The 17,223-nt window shown below is 45.7% G+C and overlaps 1 protein-coding gene across 1 annotated transcript in view; it reads left to right on the top strand.

Moving 5' to 3' along the window:
- TENM4 (teneurin transmembrane protein 4) overlaps window positions 1–16,983 on the top strand; it is a 640,191-nt gene extending 623,208 nt beyond the window's left edge. Inside the window, 3 exon segments of the mRNA XM_078156941.1 lie at window positions 1,869–2,011; window positions 9,506–10,028; window positions 10,031–16,983. Of these exon segments, the coding sequence (XP_078013067.1) occupies window positions 1,869–2,011; window positions 9,506–10,028; window positions 10,031–10,263 (899 nt within the window). The 3' untranslated portion in view covers window positions 10,264–16,983.
- Window positions 16,984–17,223: the final 240 nt, after the last annotated feature.

Raw genomic sequence — 17,223 nt, 5'->3', positions numbered from 1 at the left:
ATGTTCCCCACTAAGTCTTCTTTTCTTCAGGCTAAACATCCACAGTTCCTTCATCCGGTCTCTGTATAATTGGGTCCCAGGTCCTCCCACCATCTTGCTTACCCATGTTTGGTTTGTTTTGAAATAGACATTTCTCGCCATAACTTTTGTTTTACTCCTTATTGGATTACAAACTGAAATAACTGGTTTCTCTGTCATCCATATTGGTTAAGTTTGAAATCACTGATGGCAGGATGCTGCCATTGCTTAAATTAGGTAGTATGTGTTCTTCACTCCATCCCCTTCCTTAAAAGCAGTAAGACTCTGAAACCTTAGAATCCCTGAATGTGATCTCTGGAAGGGACTGTAGAAAGTTAAATGAATGTAAAACATAGAATGTTAAAGATGGAAAAGGACAGAAAACCTCTAATATTTAGCACTAGAGGAGACCTTAGGATAGAGAAAGTGAAAAATAGAAAGGGCCAGAAAACCTCTAATATTAGTGCTAGAAGCAAGCTTAGAACATGGAATATAAAAATGGAAGCGGCCAAAAAAAACATCATTAGAGATAGAAGAGAACTTAGAATATAGGAGATTAGAAATGGAAGAATCCAGGGAACCTAGAACATTAGAGCTGTAAGAAACCTTAGAACATAGACTCTCAGAGCAAAAAGGTGTTTAGAACCTAAGAGCTGGACAGAGTCTTAAAAGACTGATTAACATAATGTGAGAGCTGAAAGATACCTTACACATCATTAATACAACCTCCTGACTAAAATCAGAGGAATCTGAGCCCCAGAGGAGCCAAATAACTTGCTGAAAGTCACATAGCCAGTCAGGTTGGCCAAATGGCAGACCGAGGATTAGAACCTAGGTCTCCTGAGTTTCAGAAGGAGAATTTTTTTCCATGCACTGCTGTACAAAAGATTTAGAGCTGAGAGGGACTGAGGCCTCATTACATCTTTCCCAAGGTTGCACAGCTGAGCAGCAGCGCCAGGATTTTTTGGATCCATGAGTTCTAACTCTCCATCCAGTACTCCTCCTGCCTCTCCACCACAGCTGATTCCCCACTTAAACTCACAGGGAGTCTGTGGCTTATTACATCATGTGTCTGATCCTAAAATCCCCAGCCCTTCTAAGAGAAAAGCACCAGTAAAAAAAAGATGAGCTTTAAGATTATCCCCTAAAGGTGCAGTTTGAGAGTTGTGCATTTCCCATCATCCTTCTAAATGTCGTCAGCTCTATCTTGACCTGCCTCCACTTCCTATGAGTCTGTCACGTGGCTGCAAGAAGAATCCTTTCCCAAACTGGAACTGCAAATATGGGTCCTCAGCCCCAGGCACACTGGGGTTGGTGGGGCTTTTTCTGTTTTGTTTTCTTAATTTCCCCAAGAACCATCTGGCAGCCTTCAGATAATGTGCAATCAAGGAAGAAGCTGCCCTACCAGCCAAGTTTGGAAAATGAGGACTATATGGACAGCCACTAGAAGAGCCCACTTGCCCATGACCAGCCTCTGAGAGGCCTGGATCCTGTGCCAACTTGGAGCTGGAATATTCTTAGATCAAATCCCAGAGTCTACCCCTTAGAAGTGGTGCTCCCTTGGGCAAGACGGTCCAGCTCTCTGAGACTCAGGTTGCCCATCTGTAAAATGGGGATAATATCATCTTCATGCTGCCTATCTTATTGAGCTGTTGCAAAGATCAGATGAGGTAAGTGCAAAGTACTTTGTGAGTCCTAAAACACATGTGACTATCAGCGGCAGCTTTTAATGTTATTAGATAATTAAAGGTTGGACTCTTTTTTTTTTCTTAATCCGTATTATTGTCTTGAAAATCACTTCTCAAGGATAAGTATTTCCTTCAGTTGTTTTGACTTCTTTCCTATTCCAGATGTCAACAGCTGGCTTCTTACCTTTGGATTCCAGCTGCACAACGTGATTCCTGGATATCCCAAGCCTGATACAGACTCCATGGAGCCATCCTATGAGCTTATCCACACACAGATGAAAACCCAGGAGTGGGACAATAGCAAGGTAATCTGTGAGCGCTGCTGGGTGTCCTATTTCTTCCAGCCCTAGCAACTAAATTTCAAGATCACTGTTTCCTGAAGGTACTTATTCTGTCTCCATCAAAAGAAAATAGATACAAAAACTTCATGATAAAATTTGGAGTCAGAGAACCTGGTTTCAAACCCTAACTTTGCCACTAGTACCTGTGTGACCTTAGGCAAGTAACTTTCCCTGCCTAGGCCTCAGTTTGTTGGTCTAGGTGGTATCTTAAGATTTCTCCCAGCTCTGACATTCTGTGTTCTAAAGTCCCTTCTACTCTGACATTTGTGTTCTAAGGCCTCTCTTAGCCCTGACATTCCATGTTCTAAGGTCCCTCCCAGCTCTGACATTCTGTGTTCTAAGGCCTCTCTCAGCTCTGACATTCTGTGTTCTAAGGCCCCTCTCAGCTCTGACATTCTGTGTTCTAAGGCCTCTCTTAGCTCTGACATTCTATGTTCTAAGGTCCCTTCAGGCTCTGACATCCCATGTTCTAAGGTCTTGTCCAGTCCTGACAATCTGTGATCTAAGATTCCATCCAGTCCTAACACTGTAAGATTCTATTCCATTTTATTATATATATCCCCCCCACCACCATCTTCAAAGCAGAAAATTTCCTTTTTTCCACTTCCGGAGCAAGGAGGAAACACTCTATCTCTAAACTCTCCTTCCCCTTCTTACTTTTTTGTAGATATGGAGAATCAGTGTTTTGAAAGGTCTCAGACATTTAGCTGTATTATAATACAGCTGATAATATAATACTGTCAGAGCCCCTGAGTCCCATGTCATCTCTGCCAGTTACTAGCTGTGTGACTTTGAACAAGCTGTTCCCCCTCTCTGTGCCTTGGTTTCATAATCTGTAAAATGGGTACCATAATAATACTATGTTGTCAGCCTCACAGGGTTTTTTTAAGGAATGTGTGTTTGTAAGTGTGATATATTATAGAAACAGAAGTTACCCTTATTTAGGCATTAAACCTTCTGTCCCTGCAAAGCACTGTGTTGATCTAAATGTCAGTCTGTGGCATTTTCTTACTCCTCCCCCAAAATATTCTGCCTTAGCTAATTCATATGCACCCTTCCCAAAAAGGAAAACCCAAAAGATACATCCAAACAGGCAAACATGCTCTGTTGAGAAAGTGGACAGTGCTCTTATGTGAGCCTAGGATTGGGACACTGGGACTTTACATGGTCACAAAAACTTTGGTCATTGCCGCCTCTCTCCCCAGGGAAGGCACATGGCCCTCGGGGACTCCCTATCACCCAGTATTGCCATAGCATCTTTAAAGCTGGGTTGAACCTTCCAGATCATATGCCCCCCTTTTATTTTTACCAAAAGAGGATGCCAAGACCAGAGATGACACATGAAATAAAGCCTTAGACTCATATAATGCCAAGACTAAAGAGGACATTGACCATTATCTAGTCCAGCCCTGGTCATTTTACAGATGAGAAAACTGAGGTTTGAGAAAATTAAACAATTCTCAATTCACAGGACTTGATCCTAGGCCACCTGACTCCCAGTTTCCAGATGGGATCCATTTCTTCCACCACATTGAATGCATTATCCTGCCATTAGCAATTGGGACTAAAGGTCACACAGAAGAGTTACAATGGCTCTGGCTACTTCCTTCTTGGTGCCACATTAATTTTTCTGCCTCCTCTCGTTCAGATAATTCAACAGGATCTCATCAGTGTGGGAGCCAACTACACCAGCCCATAATACTTCAGCTTCCAGTGCCCAAATCTTTTTTACCCAACAACAGCTTGTGTGAAAAAGGTCCGGGGAATGTTAGAGTACTGGGAGCTCAACTTGAGACAGCAGTTGACATGAAATGGCAGCCAGAAACGCTAAGGCAACCTTATACCATGTTGACAGTAGCATGATATCTAGAACAAGAGAGGGAATGGTCCCACTGTGCGCTTAGTTAAGCCACATCCAGAGTATTGATTTTAGTTCTGGGTGTTAGCTTTGTTGTTATTGAGTCATTTCGGTTGTGTCTAACCCTTCGTGACCCCATTTGGTGTTCTCTTGGCAAAAATACTGGAGTGGTTAGCCATTTCCTTCTCTAGTTCATTTTACAGATGAGGAAACTGAGGCAAACAGGACTAAGTGACTTGCCCAGGGTCATATAGCTAGTAAGTGGCTGAGGCCACATTTGAACTCAGGTCTTCTCAACTCCAAGCCCAGCATTGTATTCACTGCACCACATAGCTTCCCTATGTTACATTTTAGGAAGGATATTAACAATCTGGAGTGTACCCAGAAGGCCACCAGAATGGTGATGGAACTGAGGACCATGCCACATGAGGAACTAGGAATTCTCAGCCTAGAGAAGAGAATTGAAGGATGGGGAAGAGGAGTAGAAGCAGAAGAAAACATGAAAATTGTCTTCAAGTACTCAATCTATGGGGCAGCTAGGTTGCACAGTGGATAGAGCACCAGCCCTGAAGTCAGGAGGACCTAAGTTCACAGTCGGCCTCAGACCAAACACTTGTGTGACCCTGGGCAAGTCACTTAACCCTGTTTTCCTCAGTTTCCTCATCTGTAAAATGAGCTGGAGAAGGAAATGGCAAACCACTCTAGTATCTTTGCCAAGAAAACCCCAAATGGGGTCATGAAAGACTGGACACAACTGAAAATGATGAACAAAAAGGAAAACATGCAAATGATTATAGGTATTCAAAAGTGAAATGGGCTACTTCAGTGATTTTCCCATTACTTAAGGCCTTCAAGCAGAGGCTGAATTATTCTGATTATTCAATCTGATTCAACGAACATTTATTAATTAACAGTAACCATTTGTCAGGAATGTTGTAGCTAAGGATTCCTGCCCAGGTCCAGCTTGATGAAGATGGTTCTTTGCACTCTGATGGTCTGTGATTCGAGGAACCCCTCTGTGGACAAGATTCACCCTTGCCTCTCTTTCTCTATCCTGATAGCCTGGGAGCCTTCCTCTGGTCCCTTTGGGATCTCAGGAGTACTGATGTATCTAATGCTTAGTTGTCTCTCATTCTTGTTACCTGACCTGATTGGCCTTTGCCAATTAGACTCATCCTTGTTGACTCGCCATGTCAATGGATTATTGATTCTGGCCCTTGGCAGGCACTGGAGATCTTTGTTGTGAAGTGAGCTCTAGTTTTCATGAAACTCGAGGAAATAATTGTGCTCAGACAAGGTTCTATTAATTATAAAGAGGACTTGTTTCAGTGAGAAGCCAGTGGCTCTGACTCAGAAGCCATTTTCCAGGTCCTCTGACAGTCAACTGGATGATTTCTGAGAGCAGGGCTTCCCCCAAGCTCAAAGGAAACAAGGAAACATCATATTGGAAAAATTATGGCATCTTATGAGAACCTTCCCTGACTGTCCCTTTTGTACCTCTCTTAAGGTAGACGGTTTCGTAGGGGTGGGGAACCTGCCGCCTCAAGGCCACATGTGGCCCTGATTTAAGGGATCTCCTGGCCCTAGTAGCCAGGCTGGCACAAAGCAAAACTCTTAAGCAGACTATTTGGAATGTTGCTTTTTTCCCTGTTCCATGTTTTTACTGATTTACCTATGTGTTCAGGCCCCTAAATGCCTAAGTTCGTTCCTGTGATGTCATATCTCGTTTCTGTTTCCACCCACAGCAGAAATCAATCAGTCGATTAGCAAGCATTTTATTAACTACCAGCCATGTGCCAGGTCCTGGGCCAGATACTGGGAATGTAAATACAGAAGTGAAATGGCTCAAAAAAAGCCTGACTTTCTATTGGAGGGGAAGAAGGGGACTGCCCCGTGTTCACAGATAAACAAAAAGAGGATGTATAGAAAAGAAATACGGAGCAGTTGGGGAAGTGACAATAACAATTCTGAGAATAAGAAAAGGCTTTTTGAAGGAGGCCTTTGGGCTAAGCCTGGAGAGAAGGAAGGCGTACCAGGAAGCCGAAGTGAAGACAGAAAACATTGCAGGCATGGGGAGTGAGGAGGAGGGGGACTGAATGTCACGGATGGTGAATGACAAGCAGGCCAGTTTGGCTGCAATATAGAGGATCTGAGGGGAGCTCATCTATTATCAGACTGAAAAGTCAGGCTGCAGCCAGATTAGGTGAAGGGCTTTAAGTCCCGAGCAGAGGAGTTTATAGTTTATCTTTTTTTAGCCTGAGATCCCCCTCAATAATGCTAGTGCCTTCCCTAGGTTGATTATCTCCAATTTATCCTGTCCATAGCTTGTTTGCACAGAGGTGTTTACTTGTTGTCTCCCTCATTAGTCTGAGCTCCTGGTGAGCAGGGACTGTCTTTTGCCTTTCTCTATATCCCCAGAGCTTGAGAAGAGTGCCTGGCACATAGTAGGCACTTAATAAATGCTAATTAACTGACTGATTGACTGGCCAGGGCAGTAGTGGATTAGTAAACGTTCTTATGGAAGAGAGTTAGGAAAGCAGGCCTGTGCTTTAGGAATATCAATTTGCGTGGAGGAAGGATTGCAGAGGGTAGAGTCTGGATAAAAGGAGATCAATGAGGAGGTGGTAACCTAGGGGGAAAGTGATAAGGGCCAAAATGAGAGTAGTGACTGGTGAGGGACAAGAAGGAGATGGATGTGAGAGATGTTAAGGAATTTTAATGGATAAAACTTGTCAAGTAATTGGATTCAGGGATAGGAAATGAGAGAGAAAGTTGAGATTGCAAGCCAAGATGACTGGAAGGATTATGGTGCCTTGACCAGAAGCAAGGAGACTGGAAGAAAGACTAGCTTTAGAGTAAGAGAGGATGAGTTCTGTTTGGGGTGTAATGAGTTGGAGATGGCTATGGAACATCCAGGTGGAAATGTCCAGCCAGCAGTTAGTCACACAGGACCGGGGCTCAAGGAGATAGGTGAGGGTTGGGTACGTAGGTTTGGGAATCACTTGTATAGAGGAGATAATTAAATCCATGGGAGCTGATGGGAATCAGTGAAAAAGAAAGTCGAAAGAGAAAAAAGAATAGGACCCAGGGAACGTGCTGGTTTAACACTCCTGCATAGGGAGTGCGATGTGGATGATGGTACAGTCAAAGACACTGAGAAGGATCAGTTAGGTGAGTGGAAAGAACCCTATCAAAGCAGAATCACAAAACATAAAGAGGAGGGAGCATACAGTCAGAAGGGATCACCAATAGTGGCAAATGCTTCCGAGGGGCCGTGGGGGCATGAGAACTGAGAAACAGCCGTTGCATCTGGCAGTGAAGAGATCATTGGTGACCACAGAAAGAGCAGTTTCAGTCGACGGGTGTGGAAGAAAGCCAGGAACAAGAAACTGATGGAAGAAATGAACGTGGACAACTTTTCTAGGAGTTTTACTGTGAAAAAGGAGAGACAGGAGAGTAGTGAAGGGATGGCAGGGTCAAGTGAAGGCAGCTAGGTGTCTCAGTAGCTAGAGTGCTGGGCCTGGAATCAGGAAGACCTGAGTTCAAATTCGGCCTCAGACATTTACTAGCAGTGTGACCCTGAGCAAGTCACTTAACCTCTATTTATCTTAATCCACTGGAGAAGGAAGTGGCAGACCACTTCTGTGTCCTTGCTCAAACGAAAGCAGACAGTATGGTCCACGGGGTCCTGAAGAGCCGAAAACATCTGAGAAACTGACCAACAGACACTCTCTGTCAAAAGAGGGAAGAAAGCTGGGCAGGCACAACCCATGACTCGGAGGTGCTGGTAGATAGGAGTCTTGTGACCAAGAAAAGGAAAGATTCTGAGCAGCCTCTGTGGGGAGAGGGCCACTCCGGGAAGCATTAAAGGAGCTCGCTTGAGGCTGGACAGTGTAGATGTGTGCCGAACCCGGGCCTCCTCCATGCACGGTCCTGTAGCACGTGAGCAGGAAGGGAGGAAGGCAGACGATGGAGTCACAGGGCTGAGGTTTGGAAAAGTATGAGCAGCGGTGGGACAGCAGAACGAGGGATCCAGGAATCAAGGGCAGAGCGAAGCTGAATTAATAAGCTAAAGGGAAGAAAATGAGCCCACGATGGAAGCAGTGGCCTGGAAGAGCAGGGAGGGACTAGGGTTTTAGTGAGGGGAGGAGCCAGGGAAGATGAGGGGACGGGCAAATTGTTCTGTGAAATTTGGATTCAGGCAAAAGGCTGCACTTAAGGATCTAGAAGGCCGCAGGTTCCCTACCCCTGGACTAAACTGTATGGTATGTATGAACATGTATGTACCTATGCATATCTGTAGATACAGGTACAGATGATACATACAGATATACACCCAGCCTTCCTCTATGCTATCTCAGATTCTAAGACAGAATGGTCACTTCTTCCCAAAGTTCCCATCATTTCCATTCCAGACACTACTTTTTCCTTATTGATATCAGGTGTAGCCTGTCAGCTGTCCCTTCCCTGTTTAAAACCTTTTTGACAAGATTTTCAAGACTCCAGATAAATGCATTTTTCCCAGCCCTTACCGGGCACATTCTGTCTCTGACGGGTAGCCCATCATTCTTCTATTATAAACCCCCATCAGAAACACAAATCCCATTCACAGAAACAAACTCAAGCTCGTTCTTCACCTCCTAAACCTGCCCCTTAGTTCTGAAACCCTGTCCTTTAGTCAGCTTTGGTCATGAAGATACTGCCTGTCCTCCTGAGGTGTTTGGCTTCTTTGCCAAGAATTTATAATCCCTCCAGTCTCACCTCCTCATTTTTAAAGATGAAGAAAAATGAGGCCTCTAGAGGTGACATGACTTGTCCAAAGTCACATAGCAAGTTAATGACAGAGCCCAGGTTTCCCAATTCCCAGTCCCATAATTCTATTCCCAGTGCACTGGGTTATGTTTTTTAAGGAGTAAAAAGTGCTTTTTTCTTAGGCATTGATGGAGGTCAGCCAAGTCACATGATGCGAGAGAAAACAGATAGGCCCCAGTGATGCTCTACTCCCTCCCCCCTTGTAGGGACCCTCTGTAGTAGCTATGGAATGATGCAAACAATAATCATGCAGGATGAGATATTTTAGATGGGTTGCAATCTGCACCAGTGGAGGGAATACTCATAGTGATGAGATCCTGCGTCTATCAATCAGTCAGGTATTTATTGAACACCTGTGCTGGGCACTGAGCTACAAGGACAAAAAAATGGAATTAAACCAATTACATTCTAACAAGGGAGACAACAAGTACATAGATACATATAAACAATATAAATATAAGACAAATATATACAAAGTAGTTAAATACCAGCTGGTTTAGGAGGGAGGGCACTAGCATTTGGATGGATCAGGAAAGGCTTCATGCAGAAAGTGACCCTGAAAGCAGCAAGATAAAGATGAGGTGGGGAAGAGGAGTGGGGACAAATGCATAAGCAATTAATGTAGTGGAAAGAGCAGTGAGGAGACTGGGAGTTTCTGCCCAGTCACAACCCTCTGCTCTTAGGGAGTAGATACTCCATAAATATCCATTCATGGAATGAATGAATAAATTGACTGTATTCCTTGTTTTCCGTATTCTCACCAATTCTGTTTCTGTTTTGTCCCTCAGTCCATCCTTGGGGTGCAGTGTGAGGTGCAGAGGCAGCTAAAATCCTTCGTCACCCTGGAACGGTTTGAGCAGATCTATGGTTCTCACATCGTCGGCTGCCAGCAGTCCCAGGAGACAAAGAAATTCGCCTCCAGTGGGTCTGTCTTTGGCAAGGGAGTAAAATTTGCCATGAAAGATGGAAGAGTGGCCACCGACATCATCAGCACAGCCAATGAGGATGGTCGGAGGATCGCTGCCATCTTGAACAATGCCCACTACCTGGAGAACTTGCACTTCACAGTCGAGGGGGTAGACACGCACTACTTCGTGAAAGCAGGGCCTTCGGAGAGTGACCTGGCCATCTTGGGCCTCAGCGGGGGGCGACGGACCCTGGAGAATGGGGTGAATGTTACGGTTTCCCAGATCAACACAATGATCAGTGGAAGGACTAGACGCTATACCGACATCCAGCTGCAGCATGGGGCGCTGTGTTTGAACACCCGCTACGGGACAACCCTGGATGAGGAGAAGGCGCGAGTACTGGAGTAGCCAGACAGAGGGCTGTGGGCCAGGCCTGGGTCCGAGAACAGCAGAGACTACGGGAAGGGGAGGAGGGCATCCGCTCCTGGACAGAGGGGGAGAAGCAGCAGGTGCTGAGCACCGGGCGGGTGCAAGGCTATGACGGATACTTTGTCATCTCGGCAGAGCAGTACCCAGAACTGGCCGACAGTGCCAGCAACATTCACTTCATGAGACAGAGTGAGATGGGCAGAAGGTGACAGAGAGGGTCCGAGCATTAACTTCTTGCCAAAGACAGCTACTCTCTTGTGGCCACTTACCTGACTGTGTTGTACTCGGGAAAAAAGAAAAAAACAAACAAACAAAAAAACAAACAAAAACAAAAACAAAAAAAAAGAAAAAAGAAAAAAAATTTTCTTAATGAGCTCAGAAAAAGAAAAAAAAAGAGATTGGTTGCACGGTAACTCATGCAACATCCTTTCTTTTTTTAATTTGGCCTTCACACGTTTTTGCAAAGAACAGAAGGTATTATTTTTTTCCCGTAGTGTGTGATCAAAGTGAAAACTTTCCTGTTTCTTGTTCCTTTTTTTATGTTGTGGTTTGGGGTCGTGTTTTCTTTTCTTTTCTTTTCTTTTTTTTTGTCTTTCTCCCTTGGGAGGCATTTCCAGATGAGTGGGTCAGTGTCTTTTCCTAAGTACTTGGTCAGTCGGAAGTGAGCCCAGAGTATGTGTGTGTGTGCTACCTGGTCCCATCCCAGGCCCAGGCTTCCGAAGACAAGAGGGAAAGGTGGGATGGGAAGAGAGAGAGAGAAGAAAATCACACCCCAGTGCACTTACTTAAAGTCTCCAGGGGCCAAGGCTGGGTCCACTGGGTGGGAGTAGCAGGGAGGGGGTCCTATTGCATCTTTGAATCCTTGGTAGGGCCCTTGAGCCTCCATGTGACCCCTGCCCAGTATTTTGTGCCTCTGGAGACCCAAAAACCAGCATGTCCCTTTGCTGGAGGCCAAGGTGACATTCAGCACCCTTCCCCATGGGCCCCAGGCTAAAGACCCAACTTTAGATCTTGAAACCAGTTATGTAAGACCACCACCATCCCCCCCCCTCCATCCTATCCTTATGCCTTTCCACTAGGAAAGGTTTTTCCTCTTGCTCCCCATTCTAGTGACGGGGAGCAGTCATAAGACCTGAGTATGAATCTCAGCAAGTCACTCCCCCTCTTTGAGCCTTGAATCGCTCCTCCGGATTAGACTAGATCATCTCTGAATCTCCTTCCAGTGCTAACAGTCTGTGAGTCTGAGAACTCCTGTGCTCAAGTCTGAGCACTCCCAGGATGTTAGGTGCTAGATGGAATTAGCCATGTTCCTTATTTTTGGAGGCCGTGGTCTGTTGTCATGGTTGGGTTCCCCATCTGGTTCCACTATTCCCCATAGTCGGAGCTGAGACTAGTTTTAGGTAACTAGATGAGCCTAGAGGGAGGGCCAGTGTCCCAATAAGAGAAGCCTCCTGCCACAAGCAAAAGACCTTGTATACAAGTGGTGCTTAATAAATGTTGATTGTGATGAAATGATAGAGGTGGCAGTGGAGTTCAGAATTTGCCTTCCTTCTCAAAGTCCCCTTGATGTGCCCTGGCAAGGGTTGAGGGGGTATGGGGGATAAGGGGATGTTAGGAAGGGGTATAGCGGCAAAAGGATTGTCGTGACACCTAGGTGCTATTCACAGGCAGGAACAGTGGGGTCTGAAAAGAAAGGCATTATTAGTGGAATGCAGGGAGGCAGAATGCTTGGAGGAGGGGATGTTTTTCTGATAAGCTAATCGAGGGAGAGTCCTGAGCGAGAAATGACATTAACTATCCCTGAAAATTCTCAAGCCCCTCAAAAAAAAAGTCTGGCATGTGGCAGGCTAGCTGGGTGGCTAGCTAACAAGTGCTCTGGAATAAGTCATGAAATAATTGGTTGCGGGGGGAGCATTCCTGGAAATAACTGGCTGCACGGGAGCCCCAGTGGCAATTTGAATAGTGGAAGGGACCTTGGATCTGGAGTTCCAAGGGCCAGAGTTCAACTACTCTCTCACCCGTGTGACATTGAGCAAGTCATTTCATAGTGTTAGAACCTCAGGTTTTTTCGTTTGTAAAGGACAGGCTAGCAACCTAAAGCCCCTTTCAGCTCTAAATCCCATAGATCCTTTTTGTTTTTAAAGAAAGACCACCTGCTGAAAACCTTGCTTAACGTGGCAGTGTGTTTCGTACTGAAGTGCTCCCAGAGCCACCAAGCCAGGAATCTCCCACCCTCCACGAGCCTGACCTCACTTTGTCAGGTCAGCCCAGCCCCCCCCCCCAGTCATAACACAAGCAACCCAGCAGGAAGAGAAACAAAGTTTCCTTCCCCCCACCCCCAACCACTCCTTTTCCCCCAGGAGATGTGCTATGGGCATGCTGTTTGGGGATGATCACAGGGTAGGGGCAGTGTGGATCAGCCATGATTTTGGGGCCCTTGGGCAGCTGGGAAGTAGATGAGCTGGAGAGAGCTAAGCTTCCCCTACTCTGTGTGTGTGTGTGTGTGTGTGCAGCACCCTTGTGTTAAGCATTTGCTGTCAACAGAGTTCCTTTTCTCGTTCACACACTTCATCACCATGGCCATCAATGTGGGGGGGGGGCAGGAAGAGATGCTACCACCTTCTTTTTGGGGCTGGCTTGTTGGAAAAAATGGGCCTTTTGTGGTAGCAAATGGGTTTCATTTACATTAAGTGTGAAAAATGGATTTCAAGTCTGAGCTATTCCCAGTGGAAACTTTGTTGGACTGATAAGCTCTCGGTACCTTTATAGCCTTACTCACGGAGTCTTCAGATTATTACACAAGCTAATGAAAGCAGGCCGGTCTCTCGATTTCCAAAAGCCTGTGCACCTTCTAGTCTGTGCTAGGCCAAGAACTAGGGGACAGTTCAAACCTGCCTGATGGAAAATAAATTTATTTGCCTTAGGTTTTCGGGTGGGAGGGGCAGTGGTGAGAGGTTGTAGTTAACTGGGTGCTTTTCAGGTTAAAGAAAAAAAAAAACAGAAGTCACACTACTATGAAAATAAACTTTGGGTCTGTCCATCTATTTCACTGCCACCTCTAAATCAGAGCTCTGCTGAATCGGAGGACATTCTTAGAATGCTGCCAGGGGATTAGTGCCGCCATCCAAGCTGGAGACCCGGTTCTCTGTCTAGCCATATCTGCTTTAAGGTGCAACAAGATGGGACCAGAAAAAAAATGGGACAAAACCCAAAGAGCTTTGGGTGGGGGAGTCAAGAAAACTGGGTCTAGTCCCAGATCTATCACTCTGTAACCTGGGACAAGTCACTTCCCCTTTGGGGACCTATGTTCCTTCCTCTATAAAATGAAGGGATTGTACTAGATGATCTATCTCTGAGGTCCTTTCCAGCTCTGACATCCTATGGATCTATTCATCTTGCTCAGAAAATTGCCAGATGTGCTACTGTTTCTTCATGGCCCCCAATCCTTGTGGGCCTCAGCCTCTAAAATGCCACTTGATAATGGCCATGTGCCCAAGGACAAGGATGGCTATCAGTAGACCTAATGGGATGCCTACTGGCCTCTTAGCTCTCCCCAGTAAGGAGGAATTATTAGGATCACCCACTGTGAGCTGCAGAGACAGCAGAGTGACTAAGGCAAGGGGTCCCCCCACTGACATCATGTTGCCAAAAACCTCAGTATCTGAAGTCCCACTTTGGTTAGCCTTTGGTTTGGAAGCACTGGAAAGTCTCTTGCATTAAATGATTATCAATTGTTTCTTTTCAGCTACATAGTGGAAGAGAGAGCAGATTTGTGCTGCTTGGTCCTAGGGGGTAGAGCTAAGACCAAAAGGGGGCCAGGAAGTCCCAGGAAGGCAGATTTCATCTCAGTTGGAAGAAGAATGTTCTAACATTTCCAGTTGTCCCACGATGAAATGGACTACCTCATTGAGCAGTGAGTTCCCCATCCCTGAGGGTCCTTAAGCCGAGGCTAAATGGCCTTCTGCAAGGAATAGTGTAGAAGGTACTCCTGTTCAATTAGAGGTTGGACTGGATGACCCCCAAAGTTTGTTCTCCTTCTGGGCTTTTGTAATTTGTGATTCTGGTATGTGGTAATGGAGCATCAGCAGCCCTAAATGGGAACAGGAAGGCCTTAGAATGTCAGGGGGGGAGTGAAAGACCAGAGAGGTTATCTTGCCCACCCCATCCCCCTCCTTTCCGATAGCCAGAATTACCCAACAAGCAGATGCTACCAGTTATCACTGCAGAAGCCACTTGTTGGCTCCACCACCCTTTTGAGTTGCCTTGTCCTGAATGGTGGTGAATAGTTCAAGCTGAACTGCCCATTCCATCACCCAGGTCCCCCTGTGACCAGCAACACATTTTTACGAGATGGCCCACCAGGTTTTATATGTAGCCTACAAGCTTGGAAAAGGATAAATCTTTAGGCAAACCTAAAAATCCCATCCAGTGACTTGACCTATGACCTGGGCTTTATAAGGACTAGACTCAGTCCAAAGTTAAACAAGCTAGATCAGAACTTTCACAAAGTACATTGGGGCTGCCCCAACGGGAATGAATTCCCATTATTCATTACAATCTTCCAAGTGGAGACCAGATAAAAGGCCTAAGGATGGGGATACCGTAGGAAAGATTCCTCTTGTATGGGTTAGACTGGATAACCTCGGGGGCCCTTTCAGCTTTAATAGTCTGTGATTCTACGTGCCCTGATCAGTTCAATTCTGAAGCAATCAAAGCACCTTCTTTGGTTGACACTCATTCTTGGGTAGCTGTGTTACGTTGATCTCTTACCAGAGAAGGAAGTTAACTATAGTATGGATCCCCCATCTTGCACCCCCGCCCACCCACATAGACACCTCTAACCCTGTATCTCTTGAGTAGGACCCAAAGCTCTTCTTTTCCATTGGTCTCATTGAGCAAGACCTTGGTTCATGGGAGCAGTATATTTTACCTGCAACCCAAAAGAGAAACACTGAACTGCAGAAGCTGGGAAGGTGTTAGATAGTAGAGCAAGTTGGTAAGCAGTCCTGTTACCAGGTGGGGGCCCTGCCACTCATCTGTCAAAGGTACCAGCTGAGACTAGAGCCCTATGAGCCACCGAGAGACCTGGTATTTAATTTCTACATTAAGAATCAATACTTACTAGCTGTGTGACCCTGGGAAAGTCACTTAACCCCAATTGCCTAAAAAAAAAAAAAGAATCAATGATGTAGGGGTAGCTAAGTGGTGCAGTGGATAGAGGACAGGCACTGGATTCAGGAGGACCTGAGTTCAAATGTGGCCTCAGACACATAACACTAGGTGTGTGACCTTGGGCAAGTCACTTAACCCCATTCCCTAGCCAAAAAAAAAAAAAGAATCGATGATATGAGGCTAACCCTGAGAAACCGGGAAACGTTGAGAACCAAACAGGGCTGCTGTGGAACACAGGTCCTTGTTTCATTGAGGGGATCATGGGCAAAGGTGAGGAGGGGAGAGGAGAGTGGTCTGTTACAGACATGAGGATCAAATATTAAAAAAAAAAGGACCTTTTCAGCTGTGACTTGTAAGTGTCACCCTGATGGATTGCAGAGAGATCCATTATACAGAGACAAGGCTCTTAACTTGAAATTTTAGAATTTGATTTTATGATCTCCAGTGAGGACACGTCATATTTGTAGCAGTCTGTTTTGCTTCAGCCAGTGCATGATTGAAACTTGGGCACACGGGCTTCCCACTGGTCTGCCTCAAGGCAGCCTTGGAGGAATAAACGCTCAATATCAGTAAGGTCCCCAGCTCCGCTTGTGGGGTGCAGAGACTAGGTTGGGTTGGGTCAGCCTGCCCGCTGCTTGCCAGGGCCAGGCCTGTGCACTTTGCCAGGGACTGGGCAAGGGGTGGATATCTCGGGCCACTTGATCTCCAGTCTCTTGGCAGCAGTTGGCCCTTCGGTGAAACACACCAGAGCCCGTGGTTTGAAGGGGTTTGAGGCAGCCAAGACTTTTTCCAAGTCTGACCTTTTCCAAGGGTCATTCCTGTCCTCCTCGGGGCAGAAAGACCTTTATTTGGGGTGTATGAGTCACAGTCAGGTTTGCTTATTTGTCCCACTGGAGCAAACATCTTGTAGGGGAGAGGGAAGAGCAAGGATTTGCTACTTAAAGACTCTCATTTGACTTTTGGTAGCAGCCGCAAATTCTAGGAGTGGATACCTTGCTTGTGAGACACCCATAACTCTGCTGTATGATTTCCATCTTCAACTTTCCCTTTGAAACCGGTTTGTTTATGAGAGGCAGAGGGGTACGTGAGTAGACATGGGCCTGATAAGATTCGCAGTTCCGTAACTAAATGGCAGATCAAGGCAAGCTTAAAGTGACAGATGGTAGTAAAGTGGATGGGGGATGCAGGGCAGAGGCCTGCCAGGTCAGAAACGTCTTTTCTTACCCCACTGGTGAGCCTTCCAGCTGCTCTCGAGAAAGTGTATCTATCTAGATACGTCCCAAGGGACACCAGGACACATCCCAGGGGGACACCAGATGGACTACAGGAAAACTCAACTCATAGCAGCTCTGGCCCAGAAAGAGGCACAGGTGGAGGACGGCAGCCCCTACCGAAGAAATCAAAACATGAAATCCCCTTTTCTAACCTGGCCTACTAATTTTGCGTGAGGACTTCTGAATCTGCAGCTTGGATGAAAGAGACTTTGTATCAGAGCTGCCTTGTGAAAACCCACACTGGAGACCCCAGCATTGCTGCGTGTAATAGTTTTCCTGAAGTCTGGAACTAATTTTGAGAAATTTTTTTTCTCGACACCTTGTGTTTCTAACACTGTATTCTTGACTGTGTAAATACCGGGCAAGGCTGTAAATAAATGCAGATGTAGATACCTTCTAGAAAAACAAAAACAACAAAAACAAAAAACAGAAGTGATCCTGTGTAGCCTTCGGTGACAAATAAAAGAATATTTTGTGTTTAAAGGTTTTCAGGGGCTTTTTTGATGGGAGAAATAAGTGGCCTCTACTAGTCTATCCCTCTGAAGCTAGTAAAATCATCAGAAGTCTTGGAAGTTAAGGGGTTGAGGGATGTGAGTTAACACTAATCTCTGTGGGTTTTTCCAGCTTTGAGTCCCTTGAAAAGATGGCGGTCACTGGCTAAGACTCTTGCCTCCTCAGTCCCCCAGTAATTGGCTTTCTGTCAGAACAGATTGACTCATACCT

This window comes from Phascolarctos cinereus, unplaced genomic scaffold (assembly GCF_003287225.1).
Source record: "Phascolarctos cinereus isolate Bilbo 61053 unplaced genomic scaffold, phaCin_HiC Scaffold_726;HRSCAF=1367, whole genome shotgun sequence".
NCBI classification, from domain to species: Eukaryota; Metazoa; Chordata; class Mammalia; order Diprotodontia; family Phascolarctidae; genus Phascolarctos; species Phascolarctos cinereus.
This window is presented reverse-complemented; position numbering and strand designations above follow the sequence as displayed.